Genomic DNA, 13,307 nt, shown 5'->3' with positions numbered 1-13,307 from the left:
CGGGGGTCGCGGCTGGCGGCCCAGGACACCGCCGAGGTCTCGGTGCTCTGCCCGTGCTCGAAACCGAGCGGCGTGTGGAGGCGGCAGGGCGGCTCGCCGGGGTGCTGGACGGGCCCCAGTGGGTCCCCAGGCTGCCTGCTCGGGGGTCCGTCTGACAAGTGCCACGCTGCGACCAAGTCTCGTCTTAACAGTCGTCTTTGCCCTGCCGCAGCGTTGGCACAGGGGACGTGAGCGAGGCAGCGTGAAGGAGCTTGGCTTTGTATGTCCTCAACAGGCTACAGCAGGAAGGGAAACATAAGGGAGCTCGCTCATTTTGTGCCAGGAAGGCTGAGCCCAGCTTCTTTGCTGAGCTGTGTTCTGATTCTCCTTTCTGCTCCCTCTGGAGAAACAGCAGGAGCGGAAAAGTCCATTTTTCATGTTGTTCTTCATCTCCTGTTTAGAGAGAAACAACTTTTTTCATCTCTCTGTACAATATCTTGCTCTTTGGCCGTAAATTCTGTGAAACGGTTATTGCTTGCAGTCTTTCTAATGAAAAAAAAAATGGAGAATATTCTTGTCTTGGTGGACAAGCAGCGTGCCCACTGTGGTTTTCAAAGCTGGAGACACGTGGTATGGATCAGCGGTACAGGCACCATCTCGCCTTAATGCTTAGCTGATAGTAGGGCTCACCGATGTATTTATTTACAGTTCATGGAATATTTGGAAGCTGTAAAGTGTTTTTAATAACACTAAACTCACCAAAAATATCACATATACGTTCAATTTTTATGTTGTTAAGTTTTTCTTCTGTGCCCGTTCCAGTAATCTGTTGTAGCCTTGTAGAAGAGGAAGGCAGGACAGCTTTTCTAAAACCTTGGAGTTAGGATGTGTAAATAAAAGCAAATAATATCGATTGCTTGTTTGGAAAATCATTTTGACTTTCTGTTGCAACTGTGATTCTTTGGCCTGAAGGAGAATCCTTTAAGAATTTTGGTGATGTCAGACTGAGCAGCTGTAATCAGGAGTGGTGAAGCTTGCTCCTTCACAAGCAGTACGCTTTCTCAAAGGGCCTAAGGAGAAATGCACAGGGTGTGTTTAAACTGCAGCTGCAACGGGCACTGACAACAGTCTCGCCCCAGTGGAGTGGCGCTCGGGGCAGGCTGCGAGGTCTGCTTGAGAAACAAGGTGAATGAATCTGTACTCGGGACGGTGACTTACTGAAAAGAAAACAAGTATGTCCCAGAAAGAAAGAAAAAGCACTTATTTTATTGGGAATAAGACCGATAACGGAATATAGCTGTGGTAGCCCAAGATTTTGCAGAACGTGGCACAGTGCTATGGTGATCTGGAAATACCTTGTCTGTGCAAGAGTGAAGGCTGTGGTGGTAAGGAAAGCAGCCTTAATTTGATGAAGAGAGCAGTTCGCCTTACAGGGTTAAATAGAAAAGCAGCAGTGTGTGTCCAAATCCAATTAAATTAAGTTTTTCGTGTCAGAAGCAAATGTGCTATGTATCTTGCAAACAAGAAAACTCATGCACGTTGCATTAGATCCAGAATAACTTCTGGTTCTACATCCTTTACTCTGAACATTTCTGCTGATGTGTAAGAAGTCAAAAAGTTTTTATCTCGGAACAAAGGTACAAAAAGCAGGCCTGTTGTAAGAGGATCTACTAGTAGTATAAAATTAGAGAGCAAAGGTCTGTGTCTTAGTGCTACAAGATCTGATTTAGACCACTTACAGGGCCTGTAAGGAAACTGTGTGACAGACATTCTTTCAGTGTGGGTAGTAATTTAGTTAAGAACTACATCTGTTGTTTTCTGTATGAGAAGATGGTCCATGATGTTGTCAGACTGAAAAGAAGGTCTCGACTGAATCTAATTAAACAGGAGTTAGAATAATGACCAGAGTTGCTCTAAGGAGGCTAGATTCTCGCTCCCCATTTTTAGCATAAGGCTTGCCCTCATACTGTCAAGCTTTGGGAACAAATCCACTGAATTCTTCCAAAGCCAGTGATACTATATGTTCCTCTTAAATGCTCCAAATCCGGAAACCCAATTTAAAATTACTTTTCTGTAGTGTTTCTGCTAGTCTTTCATAATTTCATTAGAGAAAGGCTTCTTAACTCTCAAAGGTGGACAAAAGCTTTGTGGGAAAGAGATTTCCAGGTATGACTATACCGATTGCGTGCAACTACCGTGCAAAACCCCACTCTTTGTACTCTGCCAGGCGGTGCGATTTGCTGCATTCAGCCACATCAGAAATTAAGTTGAGAAACGTCAGTCTGGAGCATTCAACCCTGGAGCAAAAATACTAAAGTCACTGTGCGTTTGGTTTTTTTTTTTTCCCCTTCAGCAAGCCTGTGCCTGCTGCATTGCACGCAAGGTCGGAAATCCATGTAATCTCTGATTGCCTTGTCATCATTCATTTAGTTCTGAAACAAGGGATGTGTAAGGCATCAACGCAGATTAACCTCTTTTCCCGACATCTTTTCTGCCGTTGAGACTTCAGACTTGGGGCAGAAAATTGCGTCCTGAGCTCTTCCAACTAATTCTTTGCTTTTTTTCTTAGATGTGTCTTAGTATTTTTCTCAACATACTCGAGGTTTCTCAACAGCAGGGTTTACAGATACTACATTGCCTTTACAAAGCTATTGTGGAGGAAATGTGTCTCAAGGATCCAAAACAGAAAGTACTCTTATTTTGAAGGCATGTGAACAGCCCATAAACTTATTCTTAACAACCTAGAGCTTTTGGCTACAAGAAACAGGTATCTGTTGCCTCTCATGCTTTGAGATCAAAGAAATATTGCCTGTAACTCAATTCTAATGTATAGTTACGTATTTTACTTGATCTTTACAGATCGGGAGGACTTTTTCTCCTTAATTCCAAATTTAGTTAGCTATTTATTACCCTCGGAAACATGACAAATCTGCCTGTAGTTACGGGGAGTCCCATAGCTAAATGTTTTAGTTAGATTGGCTGAGATAATGAATGTTGGTGGTCTTGGATACAAAGGTGTTTGGCATGCAGCTGCCCCGTGTCTGGAGGGTATCACATCGGGAGTTGAAAGAATAGATGTGCATGGGATGCTTAAGGAGAACAATCATTTTAGGTTACTGATGCAGTCAAATATGTTTGACCTTTATTGTCTTTATTTATATCACATTTAGCATCCAGAAGTCTCCAAGATCATTGCTCTGTTGTGCTAGATGCTTAATAGCGTATTGTGTAATCTAGTTCTGGATGCTGTAGAATTTGGTATAAACAAATACATTTAGGAGCAAAATTGTCTTTCAGGTGCAGAAATGGGTGTCACTAGGCTTTGGCAAGTTACAGCTGGGAACAGAGTGCAAACCTCTCAGCTCTCAGAGCCATGCCAAAACTCCAAGTTTGTTCTTTCCTGCAGTGAGAGATGACTTTTAGTTGTATGGATGCACCGTGCTTTTTATTCTATAATTCACTTTATAGCTTAGTGTCTGTCAGCTGCACGTCAGCTTGAGTAGAGACTTGCTGGGAAATTTCAAAGAGAAACATGTGGTCACCCTGTTATTCATAAAACTTAATTATATCAGTACAACAAATGTATCACAGCTTTCTTGACCTTTATTTAAAATACAGGTCATCTGATATCCCATTAATTTGAGACTCTATCCTTACTGCCATTATATTATACCCCACCTAAAACAAAATTAGTCAGTTGTTTGCAGGACTGCAAATAACTATCCTCTTGTTTGATGCTGGCACAACCAAACAGAGCTGTGTGTGACCAGAAGCACTTACTTAACCTGCCTTGAAGCTTTCCACCTTCCTTTATGTTAAATTTAACCTCAGCTTCCATCCGTTTCCTTCCTCGCAACTTTCAGAAATGATTGCCCCAAGTTTTAGATCTCCGATTTCCCCGTCTGTGTTTTTATAAACTGTCCCTTCATCATGTTGCAGGTTAGGAAGATCACAGTGCATCAGGCTTTTTTTCTGTACTTTATTTTCAGCTGTGAATTCAGTGCTTTGTTCCTTTTCTGAGTAATGCAACGCAGTTCGTTTGATCTAGATTATTCAGAGGTCGTAACTTCTCATTCAAATTGCATGCCATTTGTTCTTAAATACTGTAAACAGCACGTCAACCTAATAAGCCCGAGTTGTTTCCCTTTCCCATTTCATTGCCCTGCTGAGTTAGTATCTCCTGATACATGTACAAAATAGTTCAGAAAGTGTTAGTACAAATGAGCACAAGAATAATGAACTTTTAATTCCACATTTGTGTTTTCCTGTAGGCAAATGCCAGCAATTTAAAGAATTTCCTTTCAGCTGTGAGACTGGCTCATCAAGGGACCGACACAGGAGCTCTCCCGCTCTCAGCTCTGGTACCAGCAAAGACCTCGGAAGTTGAAAAACCTAAGACAAAAATGATCATAACTTCAAGAAGGGACTATCCTCTCACCAAAAACTTTCCTTACTCTCTCGAACATCTCCAAGCCTCGTACTGCAAACTCGCTCGGATCGACACACGTGTGCTTTGTTTGAAGAAACTGCGAAAACTAGACCTAAGTCATAATCATATTAAGCAGCTGCCAGCTACTATTGGTGACCTGATCTGTCTTCAAGAGCTTAATTTGCACGACAATCACCTGGAGTCCTTCAGTGGGGCTCTGTGCAACTCCACCCTTCAGAAATCTCTTCAGTTCTTGGACCTCAGCCAAAACAAAATTAAAGCACTTCCAATTCAGTTCTGCCAGCTGCGAGAACTCGTTAATTTAAAACTCGATGACAATGAGTTGATTAGGTTGCCATTCAAGATTGGCCAGTTAGATCATCTACGCTTTCTGTCAGCAGCTCGAAACAAACTTCCTTTCTTGCCCAGTGACTTTAGGAAACTCTGTCTTGAGAACTTGGATCTCTTTGGAAATCCTTTTGAACAGCCGAATCCGCTTGTTCCCAACATACAACTGAAAATACCATTGACTTTATTAGAGTGTGCTGCAAGAGCAACCATAAATTACAGGTAAGAGTAGCATGGTGGGTAACACATTGCACCTACTCCGTTTCAAACCTGTCGAGTCTAAACTTTCCTGACTTGTTTTTTTTTCCTGTCAGTGGCTATTGCTCCTCACCTATTAAAAATCACATGGTTAAAGTTGCTTTGAATTCCACTTGTGAAATAGTTCCTTTGTTATACAGGATAATGCCGTAAATTAGTGACTTGGAAGCATTTAGAGAAAGCTATAGGTTGAAATGTTTTTATCCACAAAATGGGGGTACCGTAACAGAATATTCTCGCCCAAGCATGGGAGAAGAGAATCAGTTCTACAACCCTGAACCACTTCTGGCATTTTGTATTGAGGAGCTTACATTACAGTGGGTTTTGTGGCACTGATCGTACTTTGTGTCGGGCTCTAGCTTGGAAATGGCTTTCAAACATGGTTGCCCTTCATCTTGCGCTCACATTAAAGTACACTAAAACTGTGTGTGATACCCATTAGCCTGTCGCTGTCCCTTCCCATGTGAGGATAGCGTGCTGGCAAAAGGTTACCTTCTACCATACAGCTCCTAGTTACAGACATGGATCGGCCTGCCTCTGCTTGAGATGGGACCTTACGCAAGCCGAGTAGTGTTAGAAAGGTACCGCGAGGTGGCATCTCAGAGGGGAAGCGTCACGCTGTAGTTGGCATGACCTGCTGCAGGCTTCTCCCTACCTTAGGTTTTCCTTGAGCTGTTAATTTCCTTTGGTGTTGGAGCGAGGGTGTTCTGGCCTATGCGGAGAAGCCCAGTTCTGAGGTAATTTTAAAATTATTATTTCACCAAGTAATCATCATCCTTGCCAGGCTGCTGTTTGTCATCAGTTTTCTCCCCTTCCCTCACACCGCTTACACAGCTCTGCCTGCGTGCCGCTGCCTGTGATCCTTCCAGTACCAGCTGCTGCTACTCCCACCCTGTTCTGGGTGGAAAGGGAGCAAGAAGACGGAATAGAGTCATGGGTACAGAAAGGGGTCGAGAGACAGACTTGAAGTGTTCCTAATCTACGTTCTGTGCCCGTTCCTGCCTTGGGGGTGGGGAGCGCCCCGTAAACCTGGGTTAATTGCTCGGAAGTCTGTGCTAAAGGTGTCCACAGGCATGCAGGGCACACCCTGGAAATGAGCTGAGCAACCAAATGTTCTGGTTCAAATCTTACCTGCTTCTGACCTTGCTGGTTTTATTAGAGTAATTAAACTCCACGTGTCTCCTTTCCCAACTTTATATAAATTGCAGTGGGTTTGATATAAATATTATTAAGGTATGGTTTTTTTCTAGCGAACAGAATCCCTCAACTGGTCAGATTTTGGTGCTCAGTTACGTTACCAGAGTACCTAAGGATACCTAGTCGTTAACCCAGCCCCTGGCCCCCATGCAGCAGGCTTTAAAAAAACCGGCACCACACAGAACAAAAAAGGCTTTCTGCTCCAGGAGTCTCAGTGAGACAAGGGGCAATGGAAACAGTCCCCTTGCCCACGGGTCTGTGATTATTAGGAGACAGCGTTGGTCAGAGCAGTCCTGATTATCTTAAATGGAAAAGAAAAAAATCTAACAAGTGGGCAACAGGCATTCCGTCTGACATTCACTGGAGGTGAGAATTAAAGAATGGGAAACAGGAGTGATGATGGGCTATAAAAACTTCGAGAAAGGAAGAAAAACAGAAGGAGGAAAGACAGGAAAGCAAATGTTTGGAAATCAGTCTTCACAGTGGCATGCTGGGCAAGTACCAGAGCTGTGATTATGCTTGTCCTGACCGGAAAAAAGGATGTCCCAAAATTGAAGTGGTGAAAAAAAAAAACCACAGGAGTCTTAGCTATGTGAATGATGGTGTGTAGAAAGAATTGGGAATATGTAGGTGTAGTCGGGATGTGAGTCAGTGAGACCTATTCTGGGAGTCTCGAGTGACAGCTGGGCACTGGCGATACCCACACTTTGAAGTTAACTTGACAAAGTACTTCAGGGAAATTATTTGTTTTGTACCCCAAACACAATGCCACTCTGCTGCGAATTTAAAAAGAAGCAATTCTTGTTCCTGTCACTGAATGTCATTATTGACGTGATGGACGCAGAGAGCGGTGTATCAAGAGAACCCTAATTTATTGTCTGCAAGGTTAGCACTACTGTAAAAAGGCTCATTTTATCTCCCGTTTCCTCTGGATACAGTGTTTTTACGCTGCTACCACTTCTTCATGTTAGAGAGCGAGGAATAAATTGTGGGTGCCTTATCAGGCCAGGATGAAATACGGTGATCATCCTGGATAATGTGAGGGAAGAGCAGATATGTACCCAGTTGTCTCATTATTCTTGATCTTCTTTGTAATTCTCTATCTCTAATTCTCTACGGCTGTGATACAGGCTGTTACAATTTGTGTGAACTCCCTAGTTCTTACTGCAGTGTCTTCCGGAGTTCAGGGCCTCGCTACTTCGGGGTCAGTAACACGGTTGCATGTTTTTAGTGACTGTCTTGGAAAGTGGCGTTTAATTCCTAACCAGGCCAACATTGCAAGTGGCAAAATTTCAGATTTGCGTTGTCTATGATCCCAGAAGGGCGTTTCTTCCACCTGGTGCATATGGCATGTCACTGCGTTTGAGTGACATTGGTTAATTTTGTAGTGAATTCACACGTACTCCTCTTGTTCAACAGAATCCCTTATGGTTGTCATCTCCTTCCTTCTCACCTTTGTGAAGATCTGGAAGTGGCTAAAACATGCCAGTGTAGAAGTGCCTGTCTGAGCAGCTTCATTCAAATCACGGTGACCATGAATCTCCATCACGTAGCTCACACCGTGGTCCTCGTGGATAACATGGGAGGTACGGAAGCACCCATCATCTGCTACTTCTGTTCTCTAGACTGCTATTCCCAGTTCCTGGATAGGTACCTGCAGAGTAACGGGTGACCATTCACGGGCGCAAAAGCTCTGCCTGAAGTTCTGTCCAGTGACGGAGGAGCCTGAAATTGTTTTCTGCTTGTTACCCACACGTGCTGTCATTGGGCATTTGCTGCAGATAGCAAATGTCAGCCTTGAGGTGAGGGGGCACTGTCAGCCTGATCCGGCGGCCTGACTCTGTTCCTCCACCACTAGAATCTCCCTTTGGTTGGAATAAAAAGCGATGCTTAGCTCAAACGAATCTTCCTTAGAATGTATTTTGCTTTCTTTTTCCTATTACTGTGACTTTGTTTGGAGTATCATGACAATTTTCTTTGTTTCGTGGTGTAAGTGGTTTCTTCTTGTCAGGAGAAGGAAGGTGAGCGTATATCAAACTGCTTTGCTTACTTACACTTGAGGCTCTGAACTCTGCCTACAGGAGACAACTGTGTTGACTTTATCACTGGACTGGACTCTTCCTGACTTGTTTACTGTAGAGCAACTTGGTAGGCTGCTGCGAGAAGAAATGACGGTGTGAGCAGTTCAAAACCGGTCGTGTAATTCCAGGTGCTTCTTTTTAAAAAGTTCTGTTACAGCGTTCTCACTTCAAGCAGGGACCAGCATTGCTGGTTTTTTACCAGAGCAAATGTGTTTGGTTTTCTCTCTTTGTTATACAAGAAATGTCTTTTTCTAAATGTGTGACCTAAACTTTGTTTCTTAACTCTCACATTTTAAAGATTCTTGAATTGTTCACTGTGTCGACTTATTAAATTTTGAAACCCTTCTATGTACATGTGAATTGTGTTTTCTCTAATGGTTTTTTCACCCAGTGTATTCTAGGGATTAGCTCCCGGCCTTTTTCCCGGTGAAGGTACCGAAATACTTGAGAGTACCTGCACCCTTATTTCATGTCTCGTCAGCTGGTCCCTGGCTGGGGAATTGAAACAGCATGGAACGAAAGTCCCTTGAGAAGTCTTTAGGTGTCCCATGCCCTGGAACACGTGATGGCTTGGAGGGAGCATGTTACGCTGTTATTTTTGAAGCGGTATTGACTGCCCAGGAGTGAATTACACACTTTGCATCTCTTCAGGTCATAGAAAAACACGCCACTGTGGCAAGTATATGTAGTTTCAATGGGAAAACAAGACATCTGTAGTTACTGAGTGTAGAACTGATCTAGGCTGGGCTTTAAGTGACAGCTAGATGTGATGTACAGCGTGAGGAGCAGCCTGAAAGGCGGCAGCAGGCTTTGGAAGAAGGTACTGGCTTGCAGGTATCATTTAACGTCTCCTATGCGAGCACAGCCTTCATCCACGTTTTAAAAATCATCAGTTTCAAACTCTTCACTAATCCGAGACATTCACAGCAGAAGTAAATATTGAAGCACTCCTGCTGAAGGGCTTTGCTCTGACAAGGCCAAGAGATGCATTTTCCTGAGGAAGAGGAACCTTTATTCTAGAAATAGAGTGTCATTGAAACTTTGCGCGAACGTCAAAATGACTGTGTTCTCTTCGTACAGTATTTGTAAAGCAGTAACTTTTAAGCAACTACAGGAAGATTTGGATGAATCATTCCTTCTATGTTGCTCTTCAACTACAGAGAACTTGTGAAGGAGGAAGCCAAGTGTGCCTGTTTACCTCAATACCAATCTTTGGAAAGCACTGCAGATCTAACCCCAGGAGGTTTTAAATAGTCATATGCTAATGCTGTTGTAAAGGGAGAGAGATCCCGTCCCGATTGCAGCAGCCTGAAGATTACTCATTTGGAAAAAAACCTTTTAGGTGGAGTGCGTAATTAAGAGGAGGGAAGTGGAGTAGACACAGAAATTTGGCCACCAGTGGGACTTCTCAGGAATTTTAGATGGAGGTGCAGATGTGTGGGTGTCTGTGCAGCGGCTGAGAGCCTTCCAGGGGAGCCAGCTGTGCTGGGCAGAGGAGGAAACCGCACCTGCGTGGCCCAGGACGCGAGCAGCCTGCTAGCGAGGGGTGGGTAGGCTGTGAAGTCCTGTCCAAGCCCTGCTGTGCTGGGAGAAGGGATCAGCTGGGGGGTTAAAGGCCAACGTGAAGAGGAGTGCAGCCTCCCTTGGCATGAAAGGGAGGCTCTGAACTGTGGGAAAGGGCTTTTTGTATGGGAATATTTTGCTGCCAGCTCTGCACGTACCGCTGGGGTTTTTTTAAATCCCATCTGTGCACACTGGGCTGCCATTACCTCTGAAGCGAATGTCATCCCCAAAACTGACTTGGCTTCCCTTAATCCTCTGAAACTACAGCAGCTGACACAGCATCGAGGAGGGCGGTAGGGTGCCGGAGCCCTGTCCTGCAGAGGTTCTTCCCCAGCCATCGCTGCGTTAGTACCAGAGCACCTTCTACCAACGCAGCGACATCCCCAGCATGCTGTCATCTTGCTGTCTCCACGGAGGTCAAACGTGCGGAGGAGCTTTCTAAACTCCCTGCTTTCCCACCTTCCAACAAAAGATGAAGGGAAGTCTTGTGCAGCCAAGCAGAGGGGTCAGAGGGGTGTACAATATCCCCAGGTTCCCTTGGGAATCTGTTCCAGCCGACTTAACATTCTCAGTGTCTTGCAATCCCCCCAAACAAGCTCCCTCCGTGCTGCAAAGCATTTGTCTCAGCAGGGTGAAGTTCTCCCATTGCAGCTTCATCCCAGAGACGGCAAGGCGCTTGATGAGTTAGTTGGGGTTTGAGTCTTGCTGGCTGCAGAGGGATGAGCAGCTGGGGCAGCAGCGGCAGCATTGCCGGGGCGGCTGCTGCAGCGCTCCGTGCCTGCGCTCTGCCGAGCCGGGGCTGCCTGCTGTCAGCCAGCCAGGAGGTGGCGAAGGAGCCCAGAGCCAAAGCCGTTCTTCAGAGTTAGGTAAAGCCAAAGCAGAAATCGCTCCTTTCAGGAGCGTCTTCTCCAGTGGTTTTCCTTGCCTGCCAGCAAGACAACTGCGGTGTCTCTTAGATCTCCTTCAGCTCGCTTCTCATCGGCGCGCGGGGCTCATTCGGGGAAAAAGCCAGCTAGCAGGTGTGGACGCCATTGTAGGCACAGGCACAGTTCCGTCGTCTGATGCTGCAAGCGCAGGAGCGTGCGTGACCCAACTGCTGTGTCTAGGGCTTTTCGTAGAGAAAACGGGACCGGGCAAAAATTGTTATCCTAAGAAACTATTCTACCTCATTTATCGTACTTGTGGGGAACTCTGTAGGGCCATTTACGTGGCGTTTCCTATTTGTAGCAACGCAATCGGATTGAATCAAACCGACTTTGTGGCAGAGACCAGCCTCCCTCTTTTAAGGAGTGCTCTTTTTTAATGCCTCGCTTGAAAACCACCAGTTGTGCCCAGGTGATTGGGAGAAACTTGCTGGGTTATGCAAACCTCAGCTGTAGTCAGCAAAGGTCAAGCTGTGAAACCCTCAGTAAAACCATGTCCCGAACGGAAGCATCGCCCCGGTCCCTTCTGTTAATGTTGTGCCCGAGACGTCTGGCGTTTGCCTCAGACGTTGCAGAGTCGAGTGCTGCGGGGCTTAGTCTCATCGGGTTAAAGCCACGGATGGCTCTCACCCAGAATTTGAGGACGCTGTCTAATGTGAGATGCTTTTAAATGCAATTGAAACCTGTACTTACCCGTCTCATCTGGGGGAAAAAGCCTTGACGGCCGATCTCGATTCAATACTCCCGAATGCTGCTGCAAGCTGGACTAGCGGCAGATTGGATCATTCTTTAATTGGCCGGACTGTGCTTTGCCAATGCCACTTTGCATTATCCGAGTGCTTTGCGATCTTTAATGTGTTTATCCGTATGCTGCCTGGGTGAGAGGGAAGCTCTGTTATCCCAACTGGACGGTAATTCGGTTGCCGGAGTTTTACCCACGGCTGTGCAAGATGTTAAATCTGGCTCTGCGGAGGCCGCCTTCTTGGGGCAAGAAATACTTAAAATTGTGGAAATTAATATTGATGTTAACCCAGACTGAAAAATAAAACAACCCCCAAACCTGCACATATCGGTACCACCCTGCGCAGGAGGAGGAGGAGGTGGTAGCAGCCTCCTGAAAACCGCGGTTTAGAGCTAGTAAGGGATGAGGCGCAGCGGAGACCCTCGGAAACGTAGCAAAACCCGTGGCAGGGTGCTCGTGAAACACGGGGCCGCTGCCGCAGGCAGGCGGAGATGGTCACAAACTAGAACTCTCCTGCTCCTGCAGGTCCCAAGGACCTGCGTGGGTGACGGTACCGGAGCCTCAGGAGCACGCCACGCCGTGGGGCATTGCACAAAATGGTCACCAAATTTCACAACTGGCCCGTGCCCACCGAGGAGAGGGGCTGGGACACAAAGTATAGAATTACAAGAGTAATTATTGCATTTTTTTGTAATTGTAGAATTATTTTATTTTTGTAATTCTAGAATGATTGTCTTATTATGGAATATTCTTCTAATTCTAGAATAATTGTTCTTATATTCTTGTAATTCTAGAATTATGTAGTATTCTTGTAATTGTAGAATTGTTATGTTTACTCTTGCAACTGGCCCGTGCCCACCGAGGAGAGGGGCTGGGACACAAAGTATAGAATTACAAGAGTAATTATTGCAATTTTTCGTAATTGTAGAATTATTTTATTATATTCTTGTAATTCTAGAATGATTGTCTTATTATGGAATGATTGTCTTGTATTCTTGTAATTCTAGAATTATGTAGTATTCTTGTAATTGTAGAATTGTTATGTATTACTCTTGCAATTCTAGAATTATTTTCTTCTTATGCGTTATTCTTGCAAATCTAGAATAAATTTATTCTTGCCATCCTAGAATCAATTTCTCATTCTTGCATTCTTAGAATCCTAGAATCACAGAATGGTTTGGGTTGGAAGGGACCTCTCAAGGCCATCTAGTCCAACCCCCCTGCCGTGGGCAGGGACATCTTCAACTAGATCAGGGTGCTCAGAGCCCCGTCCAGCCTGACCTGGAATGTTTCCAGGGATGGGGCATCCACCACCTCTCTGGGCAACCTGGGCCAGTGCTTCACCACCCTCAGCGTAAACAATTTCTTCCTTAGATCTAGTCTTATTCTTGCCATTCTTATTCTTATATCTAGTCTTATTTCTTATTCTTGCCATTCTGAAGTTGTATTATTCTTTCAAGTCTAGAATGGTTCTGTCTTATTCTTGCAATCCTAGGATCATTTTCTTTTCTTATCCTTGCAATTTGCAAAGAAATTTCTTCTCTTATTCTTTGCAATTCGTGCGAAAGCGTTGATTTTTCTTGGGTGTTACTCTTGCAGATCTCGAATTATTTTCTCTTCCGTCATTCCCGCAAACCTGGGATGGTTTTCTTCCCTTGTTCTCGCGGTTCTAGGATTGTTTTCTCTCACTCCTCCAAATTTAGAGGGATTTTCTTCCTGTGGCCCTGCCGTTCCGCAACGGTTCCCCAACCCGCCGGCTTGGGGCACGCTTTGGCTAATCACTAACC

The 13,307-nt window shown here is 45.0% G+C and overlaps 1 protein-coding gene across 1 annotated transcript in view; it reads left to right on the top strand.

Moving 5' to 3' along the window:
• Nucleotides 1-8,671, top strand: part of LRR1 (leucine rich repeat protein 1) — a 99,893-nt gene extending 91,222 nt beyond the window's left edge. The window contains exons 2-3 of the mRNA XM_009289912.2: nt 4,251-4,978; nt 7,631-8,671. Coding sequence (XP_009288187.1) covers nt 4,251-4,978; nt 7,631-7,883 — 981 coding nt within the window. The 3' untranslated portion in view covers nt 7,884-8,671. The remainder of the gene's footprint in view (nt 1-4,250; nt 4,979-7,630) is intronic.
• The last annotated feature ends 4,636 nt before the right edge of the window (nt 8,672-13,307 follow it).

Source organism: Aptenodytes forsteri, unplaced genomic scaffold, assembly GCF_000699145.1.
Source record: "Aptenodytes forsteri isolate BGI_AS27 unplaced genomic scaffold, ASM69914v1 Scaffold76, whole genome shotgun sequence".
Classification (NCBI taxonomy): domain Eukaryota; kingdom Metazoa; phylum Chordata; class Aves; order Sphenisciformes; family Spheniscidae; genus Aptenodytes; species Aptenodytes forsteri.
This window is presented reverse-complemented; position numbering and strand designations above follow the sequence as displayed.